The 27,062-nt window shown below is 52.3% G+C and overlaps 1 protein-coding gene and 1 long non-coding RNA gene across 3 annotated transcripts; one reads left to right on the top strand and one right to left on the bottom strand.

The window, feature by feature from the left end:
- Positions 1 to 793: 793 nt before the first annotated feature.
- Positions 794 to 24,389, bottom strand: ANP32A (acidic nuclear phosphoprotein 32 family member A). The gene is made up of 8 exons (XM_062000191.1): positions 23,782 to 24,389; positions 7,046 to 7,195; positions 6,789 to 6,911; positions 5,263 to 5,461; positions 4,956 to 5,054; positions 3,518 to 3,615; positions 2,518 to 2,578; positions 794 to 2,314 (listed from the first exon to the last, which is right to left on the bottom strand). Exons 1-8 carry the CDS (start codon positions 23,833 to 23,835, stop codon positions 2,253 to 2,255), a joined length of 846 nt encoding a protein of 281 aa, XP_061856175.1. The 5' UTR covers positions 23,836 to 24,389; the 3' UTR covers positions 794 to 2,252.
- LOC133625805 (uncharacterized) lies at positions 21,514 to 26,181 on the top strand. Of its 2 annotated transcripts, none has more exons than XR_009819096.1 (4): positions 21,514 to 21,634; positions 23,214 to 24,389; positions 25,206 to 25,312; positions 25,575 to 26,181. It is a non-coding gene; the product is annotated as an uncharacterized LOC133625805 (long non-coding RNA). The 2 variants fall into 2 exon arrangements; XR_009819095.1 differs by lacking the exon at positions 21,514 to 21,634 and adding an exon at positions 22,206 to 22,518.
- Positions 26,182 to 27,062: the final 881 nt, after the last annotated feature.

The raw sequence follows: 27,062 nt of genomic DNA, 5'->3' as shown, positions 1-27,062 counted from the left end.
CACCTGGGCCACTCACTGCTTCCTCCACAGGGTGAAGAGCTGAAGGGTTCCTGAAGACTTCCAGGGTAAGAGGATCAAGGGCTCTGGGCTGTAGCTCCAGAGCTGCTGGCCCTGCCCCTGCAGTCACTCAGCTGCTGTTTGCTTTGCAGGAGCTGCCCCTGCCTGGCCACCTCATTGTTTTGGTTGCACAGCAGCAGATCCTGCAGGGGAGGGAGCACTTTGCTCAGCTGGATTTCCTCTTCAAAGCCAAAACAAAGCCACCCCACCCCCAAGGCTTCAGGACAGTGGTGTTTCCCAGTGTGTTTTTCCCCCCACAAGGGATCCAGCTCAGAAGCAAGAGGTGATCCTCCAGTGGGATCCTCCTCCTGCACACCACAGAAACTGAATGTGAAGAGCACAGCCCATGCTACCTGCTCTGGCTCTCACCTCGAGCACACACCTCCTTCACACAACGAGAGGCAAGGCTGGACACTCGGAGATACACCAGCCCTGAAGTCCAGAGGAAGTCAAGGGTTCCTTCTTCTGGGCCTGGATAAACAGGGACAGGATTAACCAGCAGAAAAGGAACAGGTCTAAGTGCAATAATGATGCTGGTGGCACAGGAGAGACCCTCCCTGCTGGAGAACACACGTCGAGGCCACCGCTTCACCCAACCACAGCCCGGAGGAGCTTGTAAGGAGTAAAAGGCATCATCAAGCTCCTAAAAACACCAGGGAGCAGCCCCAGTGAGAGTTCCTTTGCCCAGTGGCCCTTTGGACTCAAAAAAGCCAGAGAATAGTAAAAAAAAAAAAAATTGTATCAAAAGATTTATTGAAATTCATCAATGACAAACAGACATAAAACAACGTTTGGCTCTGCTGGGAGAGAAAAACCAACCAAAAAGCAAACCCAAACCAAAGCAAACCGGTTTGCAAATGCATTTATACAGGTGAAATATCGACTAGGAAATACAAGTCACTCCTAAAGCTATTTTCAAGAGGGATATGAAAGTAAAACTGTACATTCACTAGGTATTTTCAGTCACTTGACTGGCTTCCACTAGGTAAGAAAATACAACTTTGTATTAGTATCTCGTGCTTGAGTGTATGAAAAGAAAAACCTCCTACCCCTACATGCTCCAAACTGCCTCCTGGATTTTAGGTTTGTAACAATTTGCAAAGTATATAGCACAAGTGGAAGTAGTTTCTCATCACTTAAAAGTTGTCTAGGTGTTATATGTTACAGACCAAAATAGTACACACCTTATTGGAAAAGGGTTGAAACATGATCTTGCTTTTTATTACAATGGTCAGATTCATTTTTCACTAGTAACTCAGGGATTAGGAACACTTTATATATATATTTATAGATATATTTCAATGGCTGCCATTTTCAGTGGACTGGCTAGACCCTAGCCAAAAAAGAAACCAACAGAGACTCCAACAAACCAACCCAACCCTTGAAGAAAACAAGCCCAAACAGAAAGGAAAACACACAACACACTGGGTAGGGAGGGGAGCAGGAGGATTGCAAAATTCACCCCACAAACCAGATCCAAAGGAACACCACCCCCCACGAAAAGAAGAACCCCCAACCCCCAAAACCACGAGGAAAACGTTTGGTCACTATTTACAAACAGCAAAAGAAAAGGTACCTAAGAAAAGCAGGGACAGCTTGGCTGAAAATGGCAGTCATTCACGGACAGGCAACAAAGAAACCACTCATCAAGATGCCATTCTCACCCCTGCTGCTGTGGAGGGATGCTCTGCCTAAATTTGCAGCATCCCTCCAACCCCCAAACCCCTCCCCCCTCCAAAAAAAGATGCTTAGGGACTGGCAGCAGTGGAAAGAATCCCACCAGCTGTCTGGGAACAAGAGCATGTGAGTGGGGGGTGGGGTGGGGAGGTGTCATCCACTCACCTTCCACTTTTTGTTTTCCTCATAGAAGATGCCAAACTACCCACTCCAATAATAAGAAACAAATTACCACTTGGTTTATACTTACTATTGCAGTTACAGGGACTAAAGGGAGGGTCTCAAAAAAAAAAAAGAACAGGTTTAAAACAAATAGGAGGAGGAGTGGCAGTAAAAATAGTCTTTTATTCCCTTGCCCACCCAGCCTGCTTCTCCCTCTCGTTCCCACAGCAACGTTACAACCGGGACAAACCAAATAAAAAGGGGGGGAAAAAAAAGGGTTGGGGGTGTGGGGAGGGGAAATACAGGGTAAAAACAGTCAAATCACAATAGGAAATTCTCAAAATAGGTTATTGAGTTTAGTCATCTTCATCCCCTTCGTCTTCAGGGTCTCGTTTTCTCTTCTGTCCCCGCTCCTCATCTAGAAAACAAGACACAGTGAATGGCCCGAGTGCTCCCTCACGCTGCTGGGGAGCTCAACAAGCTCACCAGGCTTCTGCTTTGGCAACTGTGCAGCAGGAACACAAACACTTGTGAAAGTGTCCTTTGCCTTGTCAACACCACCACCACCAAAAGCCATTGTTAGTGTTTTATCTCTAGCAAAACACTGGATTGGTGCCATACCGGGCTCTTCCTCGTCTTCGTCGTCATCTACCTCCCCATCGTTGTAGCCTTCTTCATCCTCCTGCAGCAAGAGGGAACACCAAGAGAAAGGATTCAAGAAGTCAGTCTCAGTGCAGGACTCCTGGCATCACCCAACAGCATCTTACAGAGGAAAAGTCCTTGAAGCAGCTTAAACAAAACCCAACCCAAAAGGCAGGAGCTTCCCCCACGCTGCTCTAAGTGCAGTCCTTTGCTACAGCAGGACTGGGCTCTGGCTTGGGTCCCACTGCAGAAAGCCAGGAGCAACCCCTTCAAGGCCTCAGTGACGAGAGGGGTTCATACCTCATGCCCACAGGCAGCTGCAAAGCCTGTTATGGTGCCCTGAGCTCAGCAAAGCCTGAGGACTGGTGAGCAGAAGGGGCGTGTTCTGGGGGCTGAGAGAGTTCAACCATGAGCAGACCTCTCCCAGAGCACAAGGAGCCGCTGGGGCTTCTGAGAAGAGGCTCACATGAGAGTGGCAGTTAATCATCCCAGCTTGTTTGCCCAGGGGATGGGTGACACGACCTCCCACAGTCACATTTTAGCCCCATTCCCAGTGGTTCTGCTAACAGCAGAGTCTCAGCCAGCTGTGTCTGGCCCAGCACACCCTACACACCGGGGCTGGACCACACTAGGGACTGAAGCATCCTGAGGAACTCACAAGGGATGTGCCCAAGGAAGAACATCACTCAGAGTAATTCCTGTACCCCTCTCTTATCTGTCTGCATGGGGGCTGTAACCCCAGCAAGGCCCCACAAGCCAGGTGTGCAGAGGTTCCCCCATAGTCTTTGCAACATCCACCCTACAGACAGCATGATTTCATGTCGGTGGTCACTAGATGGCAGCTGGCTCACAGACAGGCACGCCTCCAAGCCACCCCCTGCCATGCCTCTGCAGTGAAAAAGCAAGCCCTCAAAGCCTCCTTGCCCAGCTATTCCCAGTTAGTTCCCTCCACACCATTAACAACTGCACAAAGCCTTACCTCCTCTTCCCCGCTCACATCCTCCTCTTCTCCTTCCTCCTCTTCCTCCTCGTCTTCTTCGTCTTCTACTACCTGAGCATCATCATCATACTCCTCTTCTATACAGTCAAACAAGATCAACCACTCAGACATTTAAATTCACTTCTTTCCAACACTGCTACCTGACACCTGACCTCCCAAGAAGCAAACTGAGAGCACTGCTAAGGGCAGCACAGCCTTCTAGGCAGGGCTTAGACTTAGTCCTGTGCCTCTCAGCCTAGTGACAGGGTAGAGTGGCAGCTGCACCCCTGCTCTGAGCTGCTCCAGGGCTGCAGGGGCTGTGCCAGAAAGCCTCAGCACTGCTTCAGCTTCAGCTGCTCCAGTTCCCACTGCTAATAAGCAGTTTTGAGCCCGTGGGACACTCGCAGCTCTTCATCTGCAAGTGTCCATCTGCTCCCATCAGGGACTGAGCGAAGCAACTGGGGACCCTCCCCAAGGGACAGCCCAGAGCACTACAAGAGGCTCACACCCCACCCCCCTTAGGAGTTTGCAATCTCTTTGCAAGAGGAAAGTGATTAAACAGCAACCAGCCCAAGCAACAAACCAGGAATTGTTTTGCCATGCTGCAGGAATGGTGTTTGGGAGCTTTTCCATGCATTTGAATGCAGATCTGGGCTCGTGCTCTGGCTGGACACACAGCTCTGCCCCTCTGCTCAGCACTCGAGGGAAAAGTGCAAGTCCAGCTATTCTGCTTTTGCTGTGCAGCTGTGTTTGAAGAGTCCAGCAAATTCCCCAGCCTGGGCTGGATCCCCTGCTGCCTGCAGGGCAGCTGCCAGGGAGACTGAGCAGCACACAGGGACCCAACTCTGCACCTTCCCAAGGTTAGTGAGTTGCTCACTGCTTCATCAACGTGTTTCACAGTGCTCCCCCCCAGGCAGGCTTCAACACACGCACTCTCCTCTCTTCTACCTCATCTCAACCCGTTCATTTTGTCCTCTCAGAGCAGCTACAACTCCCTGTTAGTTCCTGCCTCCTTTACTTAACTACTTGACTCAGCTACTTTTTTTCTATGCCCAGCCTGGTTCTCCACCCCACCCTCCTCCCATCAGGCAACTGCTCCCACTTCTGTCATCATGTGCTTGCTGGAGAACTGCAGCGTGTGCAGGCTGTCCTTCCTCACCCATTTCTGCCTTCTGCCCTCATCCCCTGGGGTGTACTGTTCCCTGAACTCTTCCAGGGTCTTCCTCCTCCTCCCGGCCCCTTTCTTTTGCCACCCTTTCAGTCCTTTCATTAGGGACAGGCCTGAGAGAGCAGCTCTTGCAGGCCCTGCCCATCTCGTCTCCTCCTTCCACTTCAGCCTTGTATCAGCTGGATGGAGCTGCTGAGGACACCCTTCTCCTGCCAGCCAAGTCAGAGCTGGTTCAAACTGACATGCACCAAGTAGCACAAACTCACTCACCATCCTCATCTTCCTCCTCGTCGTCCAAGCCCTCCACGTAGCCCTCTGCGTCAGAGTCCGGCGCTTCTTTGTCATCCCGATCTTTCACTAGGGATAAGACTGAGAAAATAGCTCTTTCAGGCCCTGCCCATCTCCTTTCCCCTCCTTCCTTCAGAGGACACTGAGGTACTTCTCCTTTACACCAGCCAGGAAGGAGCTGCTGAGAACACCCTTCTCTTGCCAACAAGTCAGAGCTGGAAGCAAAACGTACTCTGCAGCACGTGGGGGTCTTATAACTTACAAACACCAAGTAGCACAAGTCACATACCATCCTCCTCCTCCTCGTCGTCATCCAAGCCCTCCACGTAGCCCTCTGCATCAGAGTCTGGTGCCTCTTTGTCATCCCGGTCGTAGCCATCGAGGTATGTGAGTTGGGGGAGGAGCTTGAACACGTTTTCTCTGTAATCGTTCAAGTTGGTGACCTCGCAATTGAAAAGATCTAAACTCTTCAGGTTTTCTAACTTTTTCTGCAAGGAAAGGAAAGGCTCTGAAGTCCAGGGGTGTAGGGAATCCTCTGCAGGGCAGAGGAGGCAGCGGCAGCAAGAGTTATGGTGCTTCAAGAGCTTCCCTGGATAAAAAGGTCCTTTTGGTGTCTGCCTGAGACACTGGTGTGGAGCAGAAACGCCGACGCCTGGCCAAGCGCTGCTCTGGTAGCTGGGGGTGGAACACACTCAAGTTCAGCACCTCGCCAGTAGATGACTGAAGTTTGGAAAGAGGCAATGGTGCAAAATCCCACAGTTAGCCAAGCTAAGTCACAGTCCAGTCAGCACAAGGCAAGATGCTGGAGCCAGCAGTCAGGTGTGTTTAAGCTCCTACCTCCAGCAGACGAAGGAACAGGCTATTCTGTGCACACAACAATTTTGCTGAGTGAGATATAAAAACTTGTAATGATTGTGCCTTCTGAAATAAACGAGAAGATGTTTGGAAATTGAACAGCAATTCAAGTCCTGGGACTTGGTTTGGGGTTTTTTTTTGGAGGAGGTGGTCTGAGCTACACACAGCACTTCTTGGTTCTAACAATAAAGCACAGGCAGCTGAGGGTTTGTATGATGTCTGATGAAGTATCTCCCTTCTGGAGTTCGGCAGAGCAACAGCAAGAAAACAATAAGCCTGAAACTGTCTGCTCATGAGTTTAAATCTGTCTGCTCCACGAGTTTAAATGCTCTGCTCTCCCCTTCTGCTGGGGGAACGGGGATGTGAGATGGACTCAGCTGAGAACTGCTCCTCGAGACATTTTTAAGAGCAAGTATTTGGGAAACAAGCATGAGGCAAAACTCTTCACCTCTGCAGAGCAAAGAGCACATAAAAGATGCAAAAAGACAGAAAACAGCACTGCCAGGACTGACACTTGGGATGCTTTTTAGAACCATGACCTAACAAACTGGATCTGAGCACTGGAAATAAGAAGTGTAATGCCCATGAGCACGAGAGGTAACCAAAGCCAGCAGCGAGAAGCTGGAAGCTCAGCAGCCTCTGCCCAGCTGCAGCCAGCAAGCCCAGGAGGGAGGCACAGGGAGCTGCAGCCGGCCCTACCCCCACAGCAGGAGCTCTGGCTGCTGACTGTAGAGCCGGTGCTTCAGGGAAAACCCAGGGGGAGTGTCCAGGAGCCAGCCCCGCGTCCCGGGCCACGGAGCCGCAGCCGCTAGAGGGAAGCAGCCGCTCAGGCTGCGGGCACGGCCCCGGGACAGCCCCGGACCAGCCCCGCAGAGAACCGAAGCTCCACCACAACTTGCCGCAGACTTTCTAAGCCTCTGCTCATCACAAAAGGGGGTTTGATTGCACCCATCCACTTACCAGAGGTTCTATTGTACCGAGATCTTTTATTTTGTTGCCGCTTAGGTTTAGATGCGTGAGGTTGGGACACTTTTCTGCCAACACTTCCAGGCCTCCTGAGATTCTGTTGTCACTTAGCTCGAGCTAAAAGGCACACAAACATCTTGAGTTTTTAGTGCAAACACGTGTCACAAAGCAGCTCGGTCAGCTACACCAAGCTTTCATCCAACTGCTGGCCATGCAGCACACGCACAGGGAGGGATGTGTATTTTATTTACCTTCTTGAGTTTGTTTAACTTTGGTAAGTCTGCAACTGAGGTTAAGCATACATTGATTGTGCTTAAGAATTCCAGCTCTTCAAACTCATCTGTGAGGCCTTCGATTTTGCCTTCGTACGACCTGCAGTTGTCAAGAACGAGCTCTTTCACCTGGAAAGACAACAGGGCGACACGTGTGTGAGCCCACCTCCGAGACCCGCCCGCCAGCGAAGGATGCCACGGATCAGGCCAAAGATCAGAGGTGTTCCAGCAAGCTGCCAAGCATGCCAAAGGGTTTTCTTTCAGTGGCTGGCCCCTGCTTTTGCTGCTATGGTTAGCAGTGTTTCAGCAACGCTGCCCACCACCGCTCCCACTGCCCACCTCTGCGTGCTCAGCCTGGCCTTAGCCAGCTTGCTTGTTAGAGGCAGCGTGGTCTTTGGTCAATGCAAGCAATAAACACTCTGAAAAAATACCAAACCCACCTCTTTGTTTTGAAACTAAGCCCCACCTCTGACAGCCTGTGCAGCTCCCGTGCTGCTCACACGAGGCAGCAGTTGTTGAAAGAGCTTCTCTCTGCATGCAAAAGCTATCTGAGCTTTTGGAGCGTGGAGAGATCTCTGCTCAGACAGCCCCGAAACCTCAAGTAGGTACTGATGATGCTGAAACAGGTCTTGCTGGAGTCCTCTAAAGTCACTCCCCCTCATTGGGGTGGCTGGATGAAGGTATTTGAGGGGAAGGACTCCACAAAGGCAACTCTTTTCTTGGGGACTTAGAAGGGATGTGCCAGATGATGCTGGCAGGGGAGGTTCAGCCAGCAGCACTCAACCCTTTATCTCCTCTGTCCTCCTGCAACAGGGAGGCTCGAAGGGAGGGCTGGAGATAATGTCCCCCCTGCAGTGTGTGGCAGGTTCCAGCCCACAGGCTCCTGGTGGTGTTCTTAAACACAGCACCACTCTTTCTGCAGGTGCTACCTTCAACGGCCCCAAAACAAGGGCAGCGATGCAAAAGAGATGCTAAAGGCAGCGTTCCCCGAGGGAAACCGCTCCTTCTCACCCCAGAGGCAGCTCAGCCTGGCGGGATCCGAGTCCCTCAGCAGCCAACACAAGCTCTCCAGGGCTCTGGGGAAGCTCTGATGCTGAGGGCTGTGACACCACAGGAAGGACCCACCCATCAGGGAACATCCAGACGGAGGATTTCTGGGGGTTACTTCTCTTTCAGGCACCACAGACCCTGCTCCAGAGGGCTTTTTGGTGTTGTGCTGCACGTTTGGGAAAGGGGGGAACGTGCTGCTTGATGCTGAGGAGGGGACACAAAGCAGGCTGCCAGAGCTGTGTGTGCAGAGACACGAAGCAGCTCATCAGTTCACACCAAGGACAGTTCATCTGCAAATGTTTCATTTTCTGACCGCTCCCATCGCCCTAATCCCGCTGCACAGAGGAGAATTCTGGGGGGGGTTATAGCTCCAAATAACATCCCTAGATTTCTAATTAAATCCCAGGCACTGAAGTCAACAGGGAAGTCAGCCCAAAGCAACAGGAGAGCACAAGTGATTCATTGAGAGTGGGAGGACCAGCGTTAGACAGGAAATACATTTTCCAAGACTCCACAATTTTTCCTAGAAGAATGATAGGGAATGGCTACACAAAAGGCTTCCTGAAGGATTTTAGGCTGGGCAGAAGGAGCTGAAGTCAAATGCTCCTGATGCCACATACATCTGTTCCAGTGGGGCAAAAAGAAAGCAAGACCCCAACAAACACACTACCAAAAAACCCTCTTTGCTGTGACATTGAGAGAGTGAGGACGCTGTCTGAAAGGCAAACGTGTGGGTATCTTTCCACTGCACCAGTGTTTGAGTATCAGGATCCTCCAGTGAGATCAATTTGGGGACAAACAGAGTTTCCTCAGTCATCTGCTTCACACACACACACAGACACAGACACACACAGACACACACAGACACAGACACACACAGACACAGACACACACAGACACAGACACACACAGACACACACAGACACACACAGACACAGACACACACAGACACACACAGACACACACAGACACAGACACAGAGCTCCCGCCAAAAAGAAAAGGAGAGAAGAGAAATGAAGCTCCACCCCAAGCCCAACCCACAGAGCAGCTGCAGCCCCTGCTATCAGTGTCCTTCCTCAGCAGCACACAAGGGCCCTGCCTGCCCTCCTAATCTCCCTTGGCCAGCGAGGTGGCTCATCCCAGCACACACCTCAGAGCAAGGAGGGCAAGTGCTGCAGGAGAAGGGGCTCTCTGCAGAAAGGGGCTGGGCTCTGTCCAGGGAAGCTGGTGCTCATGCACAGCGTGAGGGTTGATTTTTTTCTTGCCCTTTCCTCTTTGCAAAGGAAGTTTGCAAGAGCTCACATAGGAAGATGAAGCAAGACAGGAGGGTGCTCAGGGATGGGAAATGCTCAGGGCTGCAGTGGCCAGCAGAGTCTGGAGGCAGGTCTGGCTTCCAGCTATGCCACAGAGCAAAGGCAGAGAGAGATGTGGTACCTAAACCTCATGCTGATAAAGAAACAGCATCTGCCCACAGCCCAGGGGGTGGGACAGCCATCCCTGCTTCTCCACCAAGGGCAGGATGGAGAGGCAGCAAATGGAGGATTGGACAAAGCTTCCTCGAGAGTGGAGATCTGAGAGGGAGCTGGAAACAGCAATGGATGCAGGACAGAAAGGTGGCAGAAGAGCCAACTGGCTTCTACTTTTAGTTTGCTGCCTTTAGGGCAAGCCTGCCATTTCCTCTCTGCTCTCCAGAACACCTGGACACAGAACTGCAATGCTCCCTTCCTCACTGCACCCAGTACCACGAGAGTGGGCAAAGGCAAAACCAACTCCATGGGGAGTAAAACTCCACCTCATGGAATGAAACAGGCCAGGTTTGAAGGCCTGGTAGAACCAAGAGCTGCTTTAGGAAGGGCCAGAGCACAGGCTCCCACCGCTCCACAGGTGTAACTGCAGCAATGCCACTGAGGTGCTTCTGTGGTCAGAGGTGTATCAACACCCCGACTCCACAGAGTAAACTTCAAGTTGAAACTAAGATGGTGTGATGTTCCAAGAGGTTTAAGGGCCCTGTTGAAAACACAGGTGTGCAAAAGAAGGGTGAACTGAGCTCGTGAGGCTTCTCCCAGCCTCGCTGCAGCATCACACCCGATCTCTCCTATGGAGTACTCACAGTCGAAGCCACCTCCAGCATCTAGTTTCTCTAAGTATTAAAATCACCCTCAGCTATTTCCTCCTCACCTCACTCTCCTCCCCCTCCACACTCCTTCAGGAGGAGATGGCAGGTAACTTGGTGGTGTGCAGTTACAACCAGAGGCAGCACTGGCCCCAGGAGAGGACGCTGCTCTCCACGGCCCCTTTGAGTTATTAACAGGGCGCTTTTCCAACACGCTGGCAGCAGCACAGAGGTCTCTTCTCAAACCTTAGCCCCCTTGTGAGGATGTGGGGCCTCACCCAGGCGTCCTACAGCCCTGACAGTTAGTGAGCACATAACTGTGTCAGTATACAGAGAGGGAAACGTGGAAAGGTGACCTCAGGGAAGCTACATTCCACCTAAACCAGCTCGCTACCACAAAACTATGTCAGAGGGACTCCAAACCTTATTCCTCGGTTGTTTTTCAGGAGTCTTTGTAATCTGAAGGGAAATTTCAGCCCCTGAATCACCCTCCAAGCATCCACAGAACTTCCCTGAAAACACACAGTAACATTACAACTTGTATCTCTCTCCCCTCTCCTCATACTCCCTCACCAAAACACAGAATAAACCCTCTCCTCACAGGAGCAGCCTTCCTGAGCAGGCCTGAGCAAGAGGAGGGAGGCTCAGCTGCTGGTCTGAACCAACTCAGTTGTACCACACTGCAGTCTCTGTAATACTACACACACATAGATGAGCAGTCACACGTTTGTGGCAGTGAGCTGCTTTTGATGGAATGGTGTTTTACTCAGGTCACCTCTCCCTCTCTGTACACTGACAGAGATTGTCCTCCTGTCAGGCTTTAACAATCTGAACACACCTGGAGAGAGAAGCTGAGGGAAGAAGCGCCCTCAGCTAATTTGTGCTTAGCTGTGTCAAAGACAAGAAGATACAACCTGTACAGGTTGTGTATCCTTCACCTTATCACTGTCTACACCACAATGGATAAGCAAATCAAAGCACTAACTGGACTGCCAGTGTGAGACAAAGCACACGACCTCTACCTTCCCCCACAACTGCTACACAGAGAGAAAGAGTGGCAGAGCACCATGCCATAGGTAACCAACCATCACAAATAACACTGCAACACTTACCTGAACAGCTCCAGCACCCGTAGGGGAACGTCCAGCAGGACACTAACACACTTTGGTTCCTGTGGTACATAACCATGGCTTTGACAGCGTTTATGATAAGGCTCCATCAGGTGCTCAGGTAGGGATATTGCACATCATGCAGCCTAAACTGCCAAGCATTCCTCACCCAGCCTGCCCTCCTGCCTTGTTCTCTGCATATCTGGTACAGCTCGGGGCTCTTTTGCCCCTCTCCCCCATGCAGTCCGTCCATCTGCTCGAGCAGGTGCTTCCTGCTTGCCTGCATCCTCCTGCCCAAGCGTTGCTCTGTGGTTTGCTGTATCAGTCCCTAGCTCTCAGCAGTCACACCTAAGCTTGCTGCTCCTCCAACAAACTCTTCACATGCCTCAGACCTGCTCTCTTGTTCACCCCAGTTGCTATTTCTGACGGCCCCAGACGCTTTCAGCGCATGACATCACAGCTCTGCTAAGGCACACTGCACTGCTAACTGTGGATTACAGCAGCCCCTCTATCTCTTCATGGCTTTCATGACATCACACTCTACTGCCTGGCTTGATAAGCAGGGGCTCTCATCTGCTTCCTAGTATGGCTACTGCATTAAGCTGTGTTCCCAAATACATAGACAACACCCTTAATATAGCCACGAGGCCTACTGCAAGCCTCCAACCTATTAAGTAGAGGCAACCCTGTGTAAGCAGCCACTGGATTTCATGGGAGTCACCCCAAGTGACAGCTGGGACACACTCACTGTGCACAGCACTTGGCAGAGCTTCCCCTGCCTCTCTTTCCCAGGGCAGGCTCCCTCTCTGCAAAGAACCACGCTCTCCAGTGAGCAACATGTACACAACCGTTAAACCACACGTGTCACCACCTGAACCTTTCACTTACACTGCCATTGTAACAGGTAGAAAGGCAAAGTCTCTACTTCAGGAACACCACAGCCCCTGGGCAGGGAGATCCATGAACTTGGGACTAAGTTCCTGAATCCTGGTCTGTAATAAAGGCTTAGCAAGGTGACAGCAGAACACAGTCCTGACAGAACTTATAAAAGACAGAAGGCAAATTTACAAGTACAAATCCCATCCTGCTGGCTTGCCAAGCAGGAACAGCAAAGATGCAGCTCAGCATCTCACTCTCAGCACAACGGGCCAGATTGCTTCTGAAGCCCAGGCTGCATACAGTGCCCCTAGGACAGGAATGTCCTGCTAGGTGGCATCAAAGAAAAAGCAGGTAAAAATTAGGGTGTCACTTCTGTCTTGTACTGCTCCCAACCAAATGATTTAGGGCAGCACCAAGAGAAGCCCTTCATACCTCTTAACCCAATGCAAACCTCATCTGGAGGAGGGCAGAGCTGTGGATGGAAGGGAGGGGAGAGCAAGGGAAGCCTGTTACGGTGAGTGGACATGAAGTCTAAATCCCTTTTGAAAGCAGAGGTAGCTTTGTTCCCTCCCAGATGCACAAACACTTCTTCAAGACACGTGGGCTTCTGTCCTTGGGTGGGTTTTTTTTGGTCTCAGAAGCCTGCATTGTCCACACAAAACCTTGTATTGCTCCATGGTAAAGAGTGACCATTGCTGTCTACTGCAGCCAGGCTACCAAGAGCTGTGTCCTCCTAGGTCTTGGACTGTGATCTAGCTCTCTAGTCATACAGATTTGGGGATCCTTGAGCAGAAATGGATCTCCTTAGGTTTCTATTCCACTAGACCAGTGCAGCAAAGTTTAAGAGAAGCCAGCTCTCCACCAGTCCCAACGTTCTCATTTGTTGAGGAAGGCTCAAAATAATGGCCAAGTCCTGCAGGAGGCTGTTGCTCCTGCTCAGCTCCACCACCACAGTAAGGAAATGATGTTCTCCAGGCTCTTGCTACAAGCTTCCCCCAGAGTTACTACTGGAGGAGATACACGTTGCACAAATTGCCATTTCAGATGCTGTCTGGAAGGTGACTAGATCAAAACATGCTTGAACCAACAGCCTACTTCATACTCTTGGGCTGACAAAGCTGCTCTGAAGGCTCCAAGACAGTGCAACTTCTGCTCTAAGACGACCACCAAAACATAACCAACCTCAATAACTGGCTTGTTTGTTTGTTGTTAAATAAATAAAGACAGCACCACACATTCTTTGCCACCTGTATTCAGGACAGCTCTTCAGCCACATTAGGGCCCCCTGTGATCTAAACCCAGGCAGAGCCAGGCTAAGCAAAGCTCAGCTCCTGGTGGAAACCAGTGGAAAAAAGAGGAGCGCAGAACATCCTCTTGCCCAAATTAGAGCAGCTACTGGGCTGCTGGATGTCGATTAAGATACACCTCAAGGGCTGTTCAGTCTCTGCATGCCTGCCAGCGTGCTGCCCTTTGGGGCTGTGCCCCCCTCCTACCCTGGCATGCTGCCTGCAGGCAGGCTGGGCACGGAGGCAGGTGCTGTGGCACTGACTGCCCTGGCTCAGCGCCACGGGGGATTCCCCTGCAATGGGGTAACCCTCAGCTGCTCCCTCTGGACAGCTCAGCACCTCCTGGCAGAGATGCTGAGGGATGAGGATCTGGCCACAAAAAGAACTTAATTTAATGGGGAAGGGGAAATTCCAGCAGTGCTGACATCCTCTTCCTCCCCCAAGCAGAAAGCAAACCAGACTGAAGCATCCACTGCAGGGGACAGCAGCGAAGCCTTATCAAGCCAACATGTGGTTTTGATACATCCCTTCAAGGCTTTATTAAGAGTATCTGAGATGAAGTAACTAGATTTAACAACCTTGCAGTGCATGTATTTAGTTAGCCAACAACAATTTACCTTGCACAGGCTTTGGTTGTCACTGGATTGGGCAAAGAATCTGCGAGTCCTGGGGCAGGAAGAAACGCTGTGCAAGAACACCAGCCACTGAACACCAACCACTTCCCTCGATACGTGGCTAAGATAGCTAGCAGGCAGAGTACCTGAGAATTGCACCACTCTGGGAAGGGGCTGGGTGGCATTAATGTTTATCCCTTGTAACTCTGAGCAGTGCTCCATGACCACCATTAAGAGACAGTAGGTACAAGCACAGAGCCTCAGCATGACCAAGTGCCAGACGCCTCTCAGAACCTCAAAGCAGTTTAGGCTGAAGCTCAGAGGATTTGCCCCAAGCTGAAGGTTACAGGCAGCCTCCCCAGCAAAGGCACCCCTTCCACCAGCACTCTGCAACAGGCCCCTCTGACATCCAGCAATTCACAACTGCTGAACTAAAGAGCTCTCAGCACAGCCTGGTTCCACAGCAACTCTCTCCACTTCCAGTTCTTTTGCCTATTTTATACCCATTCCACAGAGCTGAACCCTAACTTCTTGCATCAAAGTCCTGTGAAACTATTACTGGAGGATCTCAACATTCATCTAGGCTTTCTCCAAATGATGCAACCCTGTCAAACTTTGGTACTTTAATTCCTCTTCTGCATCTGTTTCTCGGAAACAGAAGCTGGAACACAACAAGTTCCATTGAAACATAAGTGAGGGAGCCCTGGCCCAGGCTGCCCAGGGAGGGTGTGGAGGCTCCTGCTCTGGAGGCCTTTAAAACCCTCCTGGACACGTTCCTGTGTGACCAGATCTAGGTGGGACCTGCTTTGGCAGGGGGATTGGACTGGATCATCTCTAAAGGTCCCTTCCAACCCTCACCATGCTGTGATTCTATGAAACTCCCACCAATGCTATTAAACAATTCCCTGGAGGGTTTTGGAAGCCCAAAACTGAACTCCCAGCATCCCATTAGTACAGTTTTGGTGCCTCTCAGGTTTTTCCCTACAAGCACCAGTGTGCAGGGACGTGCACAGATGCTGCTGCTGCTGTCTTTGAGTCAGAATGCTGCAGTTCTCACACAGGTTCCTTCTGTGTTTGTAAACTTTGCCTTCCCAAGCACTTTGTGTTTTAGTTGACCCAACAATCACGTGATGAAGCAACTCGGATTTACTCCAGATGAGGCTGCAACCAAGGAACTGCGTGACAACATTTGCTCAGGGACCAAGAAAGATGCGGGGACAACGTGGGCATCTCCGTTGATGTCTGCCACAGCACAGACTCAAGGCCAGGTTCAAAGTGATGCAGTGAAACAGCAGTTTAAAGCCACGTCTTGAACTCCCTCAGGCTGGGCTCTGTCTGTGTTAACTCCCACATGGGTGGCCACAGTTAAGTGGCTGCTCTGCACGTACTGGGGACTCTGCATCACCCCTATCCCAGCAAAGAGAAAGAAGCAGGGAGAGGAGAGATGGGGAATTGTTGATGTTTCCTTTGTTTGGTGCTTGTTGTGTGTCCCCTTTTTTAAATCAAAGCTGCTCTGTGTTCAGAGACAGCTTAAGGCTGCTTGCACAGCTCGGGAAAAAAATCTGGCTCGGCATCAATACATTTACTTTTTTACCCTCTAACATTTTACATGGTGTAGCTATAAACCCTGAGAGCAATACATATGGCTCCAACTAATTTTACAACCCTTTGCTCTGTTCTAGGAGAAACTAAAGGTCCAAGTGAAACACGTCAAGCAGCAGAAGAGCGAAGAGTCTTGGCAATTCTCACTGTGTCTTACACTCCTGTCTCATTACAAGGCATCTCCAGCACTAAAACACTCCCAGAAAGAATCATCTACCATTGTCTTTCTCAAGAAACCAGCCCCCCAACCAAGACACCCCGTGAGTCACATAAACATGCTTTCGCACATTTGCAGGGGTCAGTGGAGCCATATGCACAAGCAACACGCTAATTAGTAAATCAAGAACACACTCTGGTGACATGGAAAGCTGTTTCATTCAAGGACACAGAGCTAGTTTTCGGGCTGGTTTCTACTCTTAGCAGCCTGACACCGTAAAACCCCCAAGTATTTCTTTAGACAAGGCTGTTTCAATTGCCTAAGTGATGATCACAGAGTCTCAAGGGCTGGAAGGGACCTTGAAAGCTCATCCAGTGCAACCCCCCTGCCAGAGCAGCAGCACCTAGAGCAGGGCACACAGGGACTCATCCAGCTGGGTTGGGATGTCTCCAGAGAAGGAGCCTCCACAGCCCATCTGGGCAGCCCCTGCCAGTGCTCCCTCACCTCAACAGGGAAGGAATTCTTCCTTGTGTTGCTTTGGAACCTCTTCTGTCGCAGCTTGTCCCTGTTGCCCCTTGTCCTGTCATTGGCCATCACTGAGCACAGCCTGGCTCCATGCTTTTTAGTATCCACATGCACGTCAGTTACTTCTCTCTTGTCTACAGAAGGTATCACCTACTGACAGAGCCTTTTGCTCTGCTCCTGGCTGGGGTGGGTGGTTTTGCACAGTGTCATTTCAGCTTCACATCTCTGTTTCTCTCTGTTTCAGAACCACGGAATCATTCCAGCTGGCAGAGCCCTTCCAGCCCATGGGGTACAGCCTCTGTCCCAGCCCCATCACCCACCAGCCCATTGCCCTCAGTGCAACACCCACCAGCTCTGAAACCCCTCCAGGGACGGTGACTCCAGCAGCTCCCTGGGCAGCTGTTCCAGTGCCTGACAGCCCTGGCACCAAAGCCATTCCTCCTCACATCCAGCCTGAACCTCCCCTGGGGCAGCTTGAGGCTGTTTCCTCTTGTTCTGTTGGTTTTTACTGGGGGGAACAGACCCACCCCAGCCTGGCTACAGCTTCCTTTCAGGTAGTTGTAGAGAGCGAGAAGGTCTCCTCTGAGCCCCCAGGCTGAACAGCCCCAGATCCCTCAGGTGTTTCTCATAGGAGATGTGCTCCAAACCCTTTGCTAGCTTGGTACTCACCTCTGGATCCTCTCCAGCACCTCAATGTCCTTCTAGTAGAGAGGGGCCCAGAACTGGACACAATATCCAAGAACCTGATTGCCTGACCTCACACACCTTTCCACTCACCACCAGCAGTTATTTAAACAAACCAGAAGCAGAGCATCAGATTGCATTGCACCTTTAATCTGAAAAGTCTCCAGTTCCAAACGTGAAGCTCGTGGCTGAACCGCTCAGTTTGGTTCAGCTGCCCACCCTCTGAAGTGTCCTCAGCAACAAAACACTGATGGAGGGACAAATATAAAAAAGAAACACTGCACTGAAATCAAGACCCATTTCAAGAGCTGCATAGTTAACAGAGAAAGTGGTCTCTGAAGATGTCAGCTGCTCCAGAATGCACTGGCAGATCATACAGGCAAAAGAAAAGCTTCTCCTAGCTTTGGTTAGGGAAAGCACCGGTTAGAGCAAGATGGACAGAGCTTGGACAGACAGCACAACTTTTACACAGGGGCATAAAGGCAAACCACTGAGGCTCTTTTGTTTGGAACTGTTTCAAAGGTCATGCTCTCATATGCAAGGGCTTCAGGACTGATTTTAGCAGTCTAGTCAAAAAGTACAGAGGATGTATTTACTGGCTGTTTTGTCTGAGGGATGGTTGAGCAAGAAAGCAGAGACGGGAAAAAACTTATGTGCAGAACAAGTTCAGTAGTGTCACATAAATAGCTGAGAAGTGTCCATCACTCCAAAGCACAACAAAAACATCACTGCTCTCTATTCCCACTTGGGACTCGTACCTCAATGCAGACACAGAGGGTTTGGTTCATCGAGCTGAGCCGTTTGTCAATCAAGCCTGCTGCAAGCCATCACACACCCCACAAATGGCAAGTCTGTCTCTGTGGGTGGCAAGGACAGAGACCTCCCCCCCTCCCTTCTCAACACCCCAGGCGAGTCAGGCTCCCTCCCAGGCACAGCACTGGGACCCCAGAGGTGCCTGGGATCCTGGTGTGCAAACCACAACTACTCCCATAACCCTCCCTTACTTTTAATTCAGTCACAACCCACTCAAAACACAGCACCTGCATGTATTCCATAGGTTCTTTGTTTTCAGGCTTCTCCTGCTGACAGAGGGGAGTAATCCACAGGGTGGATGAACCAGGCAGAATGGGTCAATGTCCCCCACGTGGGACCTTAACACTGAAGGAAACAGCCACTGATATTTGTGCCACCATTCAATGTCATGTTTAAAGATGCAGATAATAGTCTTTCAAATACAGCAAGAGATTTGTAAGTCCCAAATACCTGCATGTGCTTAATGGCACCTTGAAACTCTCAGGAGGTTTTGCGGTACAGTATGAGTGGATCAGCAGAGAGATATATTCTATTTACTGACCCATAACACACAAACCCTGCTCCAAGAATTTCCCTCCTCGTTTCAACAGCTTGCTTCCTTTGGTAGGCAGGACAAGAACACTTGTTTCTCCAGGAGATGGTTTCTTGATGGGACCACAACACAACCATACCAGCTAAGCCCCAGCTAGTTCTCTTAATGCATTTTTATCAAACCAGGACTTGGACACGGTCCTGAATCACACAGAACAAGTTTTAATTGTGACTGCATTTGATACAGTGTTGGTCAAAAGGGAACTCACAACAGTGGAGGATTAAGAAAAGCTACCATTGCTTCTTTCTGGCAGTATCACAGAAAAATAGGAAGAGTAGGCCACCAGTTTTAGATTCATACCCTGGTGTTTTCCAGTTCTGTGTTCATAGCTCCTTTTGTGTGCTTACAACTTGTTCCAAGCTAAGAGGAGAGGATCTGCCAGATATTTCCTTGGTTGACCCAGTAGCCAGCTGTGAAACTAGTCTAAATTTCCATCAGGACAGCTCACACATCACACCCATCCTCCAGCCTGAGTTTTGCTGGCTGCAGTCCCTCCAAGATGAGCATCCATCCATCCATCCATCCATCCATTCTCCAATGGGATGCTCATTTTAGAGGTTTGCCTCGGGAAATTCACATAACCCACGAAAACCAGCTGTGATACAAACTTGAGAGGTCTGCAGAAGGGACAGTTAGTTCTTTGTGCCACCTTACACCTTGCTGTCAGCTACAGAACTGGTGAAGTTGTCCCAGTCTACAAAAATCCACGAGAATCCACATAAGCCACACAGAGTCTGTCTGTGCTGATCTCACGCCATCCAAGACACACACATCCCACTTTGTTTCAAACCCAGACCATATCCCCTTCCCATTTCGAGCTCATTCAGCCTAAGGAAAGTGAAAGAAAAACAGGTATGTGCACCCATCCACAAGACCAAAATGGTTTCTTAAAAGCAGCTCTTTGAGCTGACGTGTGGCACACTTCAAACTCTTCCCTGTTCTTGCAAGTGTCACGACAAGGAACTAGCTTGGGGAAAAGAGCCTTTTTATTGACAGTCTTCATTTGAAAGAACACCTTGTATGGGTGCTTGCTTTGTAGAGGTGCTTTCCCTTCGGTGTTAAAAACCTCCAGAACACCAGCGAGAAATCAGACTGTCAAGTGAGTTTCAAAGTGCAACAGAGTCAGAAGAACTGGAGGAAATACCTGATGTTACAGTCAGGATTTCGTCACAGTCACAATTTCGAGCTGATAAAGCACCAAACCCTCAGACTAAAGGAAGAGGCAGCGCTAAACCCAACGAAGCTAAACTCAACGAAGATCGGGTTTCCATCTGATTTCAAAACCCTCCCTCTGTGTCACACAGCTGAGAAGAACCATGGCACCCAGCTTGCTTCACAGCCTCTGCACTGTGAGTTTAGGGTGGGAAGGAAGGAGGATGCCCACAAACACGCCCAGGTGAGCAGCTCCTTGGTGAGGGCAGCACTGACTGCCTGATGGTTGTGGAGAAACCCCCTTTAAAATAATTGTTACCTGGCCCATTTCTAGAGGGTGGTTAATGATATCAGAAACCCATGCTGATAAGCAAAGTGATGAAGGCTACAGCAAGCAGCACTACCACTCAATGTAATGGGGATAAGAAGTTAAAACATTCAGGCAGAAAGCAGATGCATAAGCTCAAGTCTGGCTGTAGAACACACAGGAAAAACCCCACCAATGTCAAGCACCAAAAGCCCAGCCCTCTCACCAGCACTGAATTCATACAAAAATGGAGGGAGAATTACAAAAAAAGACACAACAAACACACAACTGAAAGAGGCTGAGGCAGAAACAGCCCCCATGTCACCCACTCCGGGACATTTATGTTACATTTGATTTGTCAACATGTAACCTGGCAGCGTTACATGGTTTAAGAGCAGCTATAGCTCAGTTGCAGGGCAGCAATGGGTGTTGGACACAAGAACCCAAACTTGAAAGTATCAATACAGGCTGAGAAGGAACCAAGCCACCTTATCAACATCCTCTTATCCAACTTCCATCTCTACCCAAAGGTTTGATCCCACTCGTGCTGATGACAAGATGTATATTAAACAGAAGATGTACTGCAAAACTCAAGTGCAAGGCAGGAGCTTGAAAACAAGTATATCCACGGTTATTTTCACCAAGATGTATTTACATGATGCTGGAAAGATGGGAAATGATGATCCTTCCAGGAAAAGTTCTGCCTGTCAAAGCAGAGACCAATGACAACGATTAACAGAACCACTCTGTTCATGGCCAAAGACTCCTAAAGCCCACAAATAAACACTGGTATTAGAATCCCTTCTAAACCCCAGTTCCATGTACTTCAGCTAAAGCACTAACTGGATTTAGATGAGTTTTATTTCAATAGGTGTTTCGAAGAAACAGACTTCAAACCACACACTTCACTCTCGGTGACAGCAAAGCACATGCAGACATCTGTGATCAATGGCTTTACAAGGCGGGCTCTGGGCAGAGCAGCACTCCCCGACGGCACATTCACCCCCTCTTTGCAGGAAACCAGGAGGGTTTTGGCTTAATAAGGGAGGTGATCGCCTCCAGCACCTTGGCAGGGCTGACACACGTAGCTCACGGACGGAGGTGACGGGTTAAACAAGCCTTACTCTGCAACCGACTGCTGCGGATTTCTGCGGTGCTGAGAAACACTGACCGGCCAGCGGATCACAGCTCGCTCACCTTCCTTTGGCCTAAGCCACAACAGCGCAAAAACTCAACAAAATCGAAGGCGGGGAGGAAAAAAAGAACCCACTAAGTCCAGGTTATGCCGAACACACTTTGGATCAAGCCCTTAAACCATAGATCTGTGTTGAAAACGGTGAGTAATCCTCCGGCAGTGACAGCCAAGGACAAACCGACCAAAAAAACAGACAAAAAAACAGTAGAAAATTACAAATCAACAGATGGAGCCCCAAAAGCAGAGACCTACCTTCCCGCAGGGCCCTGCCCAGGACGAAGGCGCCGGCCCAGCGCCGCGCTCCCTGCCCGGGGGCTCCTCACGGGGCACCCCCGGCCCCGGCCGCGCTGCGGGGCGGAGCGGAGCGGGCAGGTGCGGCGGCCCGGTGCGGCCCTGACCCCGCGGCAAGGCGGCGGCCCCCCGCCCCACAGCGGCACCCGCGGGAGGAAGCACGGAGCATAACGATCAAAAAATAACCATAATGACGGGGGTAAGGGAGGGTGGAGTGGGGAAGGGGGGGGTGGGGGGAGAGAAATGGCGCCTTTTTACCCTCCTGGCTCGTCCCGCTGCGGTCGTCACGAGCCTCCTCCCGCCCCGCGCTCGGCGACGGCGGCGACAAAATGGCAGCCCCGGCGGCTGGCAGTCATGTCGGAGAGGGCGCCCAGGCGCCCCTCTGCCGCCCGGCCCCGCCGCCGCCGCCGCAGCGCAGGCGGGAAGGGCCCCCTCCGCCAACGCCTCATGTCGCACTTCCACACGCACCGCCGCTGCCCCCCGGCCTGCCAAGCGCGGCAGCCGGCGGCGGCCGACCGGGCCGGGGCGGCGGGACTCTCCCCTCACGGCTCGGCGGGGCGGGCTGAGCCGCCACCCGCTCCCGGCCGTTCCCTCCGCCGCAGCTGAGGAGGAGGAGGCGGAGGAGAGCGGGCGGGGGTGTGTGTGTGTGTGGGGGAGAGAGAGAGAGAGAGGGAAAAAAACATGGCGCCGCGTCCTACTTGCGGTGTGGCGCTGGCAGCGCGGGGCCGGGAGCGGCCCGGCGGGGCGGGGGGCGCGGGGCGGGCGGTCCCGCTCGCCTCGCTGTGCCCCCCGCGCTCCAACAATGAGGCCCCGCCGGGCCGGGCCGCGCCTCGCCTCGCAGTCCGGCGGGGACGGCGGCGTGTGCCGCGGTGGCGGCGGGAGCCCTCCTCTCCCCCCCACACCCCCCCCGCGCTCCTCTCCCCGTCCTCCTCCTCTTCGCCCAGGAGTTTTTAAACTTTAAAGAGCAGGTTCCATCGACCTGCCCGCCTTTGTCCTTCGGACACCGCGCTGGGCCACCGAAAAGCCGCGGGGCCGCGTCCCGCCGCCTCGCCTCCGCCCTCCCCCTCAGCGCCCCCCGGAGAGGTACGTTCCCCCCCTTCCTTTCCCTTCCGCGGCGGCGGGGCCGGGGCACACCTCACCCCTCCCCGGCCATTATGCAAGGGCCTGGCGGCGGCGGGCCCCGCCGGGGGATGGCGGGGCGAGGAGGGAAGGGAAAGGGAGGGGAGGGGGCTTCCCCGCCGCTGCCCTCAGCCTCCCGCTGCCCCGAGTTCGCGCCCCGCCGGAGCGCGCTGGGGGAAGGGGGGAACCCGCCTGCCTTCGGGCACCCCCATCCCCCCGGCTCCCCCACGGCGGCTCTTTTGGGGTTGGGTTTTTTTTTTCATTTTTGATTTTTTTTTGTCCTGACAAAGTTTTTCCCCTCTCTCTCTCTCTCTCCCTCTCGTTTATTCCGCGAGACGCGGAACAACAACCTGAAGTCCGGCCCCGGGGGAAGCGGGGGAAGGAGGGGAGGGGAGGCGGCGGGGGGGGGGGGGGGGGAAGAGAAAAACACGCACACGCACACATCCAGGCTTTTTGTGCGTGTGTGGGGATGGAGGGGGTGGAGAGTGCGTTTATTTCTTGCAATATTTCTCTCTCTCTTTTTTTTCCCCTCCTCTCTTTTTATTTTCTAATTTTTAATTCAACGCTCGCGCTAGCGGCGGCGATACCCGATCGCCAAAAGCCAAAATCACCCCAAACCCAACGCTAAGCATTGCTTTACAATTCTTTTATCTTCTCAGCATCTGGAGAGAGGGAGAGAAGAGAGAGAGAGAGAGAAAGGGCGCGTTCATGAGGACTACAAAGTTACAAATATGGCTCCCCAGTCTCTCTTGCCTGATCACTGCAAAGAAATGAAGACGCACTTCAAACTAAACCGTTCCCAACTCACTCGCGGTTCCCCCCCGCCTCTGCCTCTCCCTGCCCAGCACCCTGCACAAATATTTGCGAACTAAACACGCCGGGAGCGGAGCGCCAACTTATTTTTATTTAATGCACGGCGAGCCCCCCCGAAGGCATCGCGCACCGGCGGAGTCAGGAGCAGCCTCTAGTTTCCCTTCGGAACACAACGCGTGCGCCTTTCGGGCACCCCCAAATCGGGGGGCACAGCCACACACACACACACACACACACAGGTAGGCACCTCAAGGGCAGAAGCAGCCCCATCACCGCCGGTCCTCCCCCACCTCAACCGCCGAGGGTTTTGGGATGCACCCTCCTCCTCCTCCTCCCTCCCCCCCCCAAAAAAAATTGATTAAAAAATGCGGGATGGATTTTTATTATTAATTATTATTATTTGCATTTGCTTACATCTGAGGGCGTCCTGTTCCGCAGCTCTAAGTGGATCCTTTTCTTCATGTCCATGTCCGTGGCTGGCGGGAGTCGGTGGCTGTCCCCGGCTGCGCTCGTGCGGTGACACGGATGGAGACCCCCCCAAAGCCAGCGCGGTGAGGGACTTTGAGGGCTCAACCAGCTCCGCTCGGAATCCCGAGCCCCAGCACCGCGGCGAACACTAACCTGATAACTGCGGAGGCGGGCGCTCCCGGGGGCTCCGGCGCGATCGACGCGCGGCACAGCCAACCGCCGCGCCGCAACGCGAGGCCGGAGCCAACGGGGCGGGCAAAGGGGCGGCGGAAGCCAATGGGGGAGCGGCGAAGCCGGCCAGGGGGACAGCCCGGCTGGGAGCGGAGGATCATTCCGTGCTGGTGGCTGATGGGGAAGGAGCGGCGGCGGCTCCGCGGTGGGGATGGGGTGCGCTCTGCCTTCCGCCGCCACACTCACCACACACACCACCCCCTTCCCGCCCCGCCGCGCTCCCCCCGCCTGCCGGATCCTTAGGGGAGGAGGCGCCGGGGCGGGGAGCGGCGGCAGAGCCGGAGCCGCCCGGGCAGGGGCGCGCAGCCAGGAGGGAGGGAAAGGTGCGGAGCGGAGCGGGGCGGCGGAGCGCGAGGAATGGCGCGCGGGCCGCTGGCGGGGGGCGGGGAGAGCGCGAGGCGGGGGGCGGGCGGACCGGCGCGCGGGGGAGGGGGCGCCCGGGCCGCGCAGGGAGGGAGGGAGGCCAGGAGGGAGGGAGGCGAGGCCGCGGAGCGCCGCGGGGCCCAGCGGAGCCCAGCCCGCCTGCCGCCGGGGCCCCGCGGAGGGAGAGCGCGGAGGCCCGAGGGCGCCGCTCGGTCGGCGCGGGAGGATGGGGCGGTACCGCTCGGGATGGCCCGGCTTCGCCTGACCGGGGCCCGCTGAAGGCAGACGGAGAGCTCGTCGCTTGTGCAGGGAAGGCACCGGTCCGGCGATTCCCGCTTTGGAAAGCTGGTGGGTGCTCCCCAGCGTGTCGCCAGAAGCCCCGTGGGTTGTCGGAGGCCTGCTCTTGCGATGGTGGGGTGAAGTGCTGGGGCGGTAGGAGGCTTGCGAAGTGAGGGGCCAGGTGCGCCCGGCAGGGCCTTGCTGTGTGCGGCAGGTACTGGACGCGGTGGCGAAAGCCCACGCCTGCTCGGTCCCGTGTACACGTCACAGCTCTGTCAAACGCACCGGCTGCAGCCGGGTGGGCAAAATGCGCTTGGTTCGCTTCCCGAGGCCTCTGCTCGTCCCGGGAGCTGGGGTGGATGTTAGCCTTGCCTTTGCCTCAGGTGGTTGGAAAAGGCAGGGCTGGAAAAATCGATGGGAGCTGTGTGAAGCTATTTGGCATTCAAAACCACGGGGATTGCTGGAAAATTGACTTGTCTTGTCAAAATATTTTGCAGTGCGGGATGGAGACGCTCTTACCGTAAGGAATGCGCTTGACAACTGAGCACAAGCTCTGTTGAGAGTGTGTGAACCAGGAGACAGGTCAAGCTGGATCCAGCTTAAGGTAAAAAGCCTGGCTTACACTAGTCGGATATCTCTAGCATTCTGCAACAGGTTGGTGGTGGTTTAAGGCCTCACAGTGACCATTTAGAGCCGTTTTCAGATGGCTCTGTAGCCCAGACAAGTGTATTTGTTGTTCTGTGCTTCTGGTTTCAACGTGACAGAAGCTGCTCCAGTCATTTTGGAGTACAAGCTTTGCAAAGCGTTTAGGACTCCAGGGTTAGGGGGAACTTTGTTTTAGCTGTGTTTTAAATTCTCCTTTACAGGTGTGGACAGAGGTGGCCCCTTGGCTGAGGCTTCACAAAGGAAGGTCTGGTGTGGAATTTGTTTTCATGGCACAGGTGAAGATGTTTGGAAAAGAACTTTTCTCTTGGAAACAAAGTATTGACTAAACCAACGTAGTAGCTATTTTTTTATAGGCTTCTGAGGGTACAGAGATGCCTTTACCTTTGTTTTCTCAGAAGAAAGTGTTGTGTGTTCTCATTGCTGCATGCCTCCAAAGTGTTGGGGGAAACTTAAAGTTCCAAACCAAAATGCAATGTTCCAAGCTGTTGGTTTCCCCTCTGCTGTGCTCGCTGCTTGTGGCCCAAGGGTGGGAGAAGTCTGGAGAACTTTTTGGAGAGCTAAAACCGAGCAGAAGCACAGCAGTAAATCGATTGTGAGCAGCATCTTTGCAGAGCCTGGCTTTTCTTAAGCAGCAACAACAAAAATCCGCTCACTGGACTGACTCTTAGGATGTGAAGAACAGTAAATCATCTGTAAAAGTGGATATGATGATGCCATTTAAACCAGGGATCTGATTTTGCTCTCTTTGTCATAGAGGAAGAAACTTAGCTTTATGATGCCATGAATAAAGCTGTCGACTGTCTCTTAGAGATGTCCTTGGTTAGAAACACTGCGTGCTGACACGGGGTATGATGTCCTGTCCTGTCACAGCCCTTAACAGAGGGGAGCAGCAGGAGTGGTCTGAGCCCTGCTTAAGGTGGGGAAAAGTTCTCTGTGGATCAATCTCCTGCTGGAGGATCAAACTGTTCTTCCTTTCTTATTTGTGTGTTCTGGTTTGCAAAGCTCAAGTACAAAGAAGTTAATATTGTGAGTAACTGCTCCAGTTAATGTTTGGTTTTTGTATGTGGTTCACATATTCATCCCATTTCTTCATTGCCCAAAGCAATCTGTTGTTACCTATATGAAAAGGACATTCCAAAGATGGGTTTTCCTGGCGAAGCTGGTGGTGTGTCAGAATCCCAATCTAAAAGCACAAGAGGCACTCCCTGTAGAAACTCTTTAGGGGTGGCTGAGCCTGAGTTGGGTTTTCATGCACTTCTGTGTGGTCATCCTTCAGGTGTTTTCTGGTCTAGCTTTAAACACTGCTTCATGTAACTGCAGTTTGGCCAATGAGGCGATTTCATCCACAGTTTATATTTTGTTATGGCTGCCTTCCTCTCTGACTGTTTTATTTGTTAAACACCAATGCTGCAGCCTCACATTAACACCAGCTTCATGTGCTGAGCTGCTATACATTGAGCATGTGCATCGTGTGTGAAATCCAACTGTGTTCTGTGCCTGTAAAATTGCTGGGTAGCTGAGTGCTCACTCAACTGAGCTGCTGATTGGTGGGGTTTTTTTTTTTCCTGGCTTATAATACTCCTTTGTAGATCTGTTGGTATCTTGTTTGTCTCTGCTGTGCCTGGACAATGCATTCCTTCATGTTTGTAGCAAATTCTTCGTTCCTTTCTGGGTATGAGGGTATTGGT

This window comes from Colius striatus, chromosome 7 (assembly GCF_028858725.1).
Source record: "Colius striatus isolate bColStr4 chromosome 7, bColStr4.1.hap1, whole genome shotgun sequence".
NCBI classification, from domain to species: Eukaryota; Metazoa; Chordata; class Aves; order Coliiformes; family Coliidae; genus Colius; species Colius striatus.
This window is presented reverse-complemented; position numbering and strand designations above follow the sequence as displayed.